This window comes from Panthera leo, chromosome B4 (assembly GCF_018350215.1).
Source record: "Panthera leo isolate Ple1 chromosome B4, P.leo_Ple1_pat1.1, whole genome shotgun sequence".
Classification (NCBI taxonomy): domain Eukaryota; kingdom Metazoa; phylum Chordata; class Mammalia; order Carnivora; family Felidae; genus Panthera; species Panthera leo.
In genome coordinates, this window is record NC_056685.1 from 81,817,353 (window position 1) to 81,818,579 (window position 1,227).

The following is a 1,227-nucleotide window of genomic DNA, read 5'->3' on the forward strand; positions in this document are numbered from 1 at the left end:
ATGGCCAATCAGACCATAGTGACTGAGTTCTTCCTCCAAGGCCTGACAGACACCAAAGAGCTTCAGGTGGCAGTTTTCCTGCTCCTGCTGCTTGCCTACCTTGTGACTGTCTCTGGAAACCTGGTTGTCATCAGCCTGACCTTGCTGGACACACGCCTGCAAACCCCTATGTACTTCTTCCTCCGGAATCTGTCCTGCCTAGAAATTTGGTTCCAAACCATCATCGTGCCCAAGATGTTGCTCAACATTGCCACAGGGACCAAGACCATCAGTTTTGCTGGCTGCATTACTCAGGACTTTTTCCACATCTTCCTGGGGGCTACAGAGTTCCTCCTCCTCACAGCCATGGCCTATGACCGGTATATTGCCATCTGCCAGCCCCTCCACTACCCCATCCTCATGAGCAACAGAGTCTGCACACAGCTTATCCTCACCTGCTGGCTGGCAGGATTCTTCTTCATCATAGTGCCTGTCATCCTGACCAGTCAGCTTCCAGTCTGTGACACCCACATCAACCACTTCTTCTGCGACTATACGCCTCTAATGGAGGTGGTGTGCAGTGGGCCACAGGTGTTAGAGATGGTGGATTTTACCCTGGCCGTGGTGGCGCTGGTCAGCACTCTAGTGCTGATCGCCATATCCTATGTCCAGATCATCCGGACAATTGTCAGGATCCCCTCGGTCCAAGAGCGAAAGAAAGCTTTCTCCACCTGTTCCTCCCATATCATTGTGGTCACCCTGTGCTATGGCAGCTGCTTCTTCATGTATGTGAAGCCCTCTCCAGGCAAGGGGGTTGATTTCAACAAAGGAGTGTCCCTAATCAATACAATTATTGCCCCCCTCTTGAATCCCTTTATCTACACTCTCAGGAACCAACAAGTTAAGCAAGTAGTGAAAGACCTGATCAGGAAAATGGCATGGCTCCAAAATAAATGACAGCCCTACAAGTCACCTTCCAGGGAAATAGGACTCTCCTCCCCAGAGTCCAAGAATTCTACAAAAAAGTATTTTCAAGGTTAAGCTTTCATGAATACTTTCTTCAAAATCCTCAAAGCTTCCATCCATTCCCTGGTCCCAAAGCCACACCCGTATTTTAGGTATTTGTTATGTCAGCACCCCACTTCCAGGTACCAAAATATGTATTAATTACCTATTGCCCCTTAATGACTTACACACAAAACCTAGTGGCGTAAAACAACAAACATTTGTCATCTCATAGCTTCAGTG

General features: G+C 48.2%; 1 protein-coding gene across 1 annotated transcript; it reads left to right on the plus strand.

Moving 5' to 3' along the window:
• LOC122225413 (olfactory receptor 2AP1-like) lies at positions 1-936 on the plus strand. Its single transcript, XM_042948321.1, has one exon. It carries the CDS (start codon positions 1-3, stop codon positions 934-936), a length of 936 nt encoding a protein of 311 aa, XP_042804255.1.
• Positions 937-1,227: the final 291 nt, after the last annotated feature.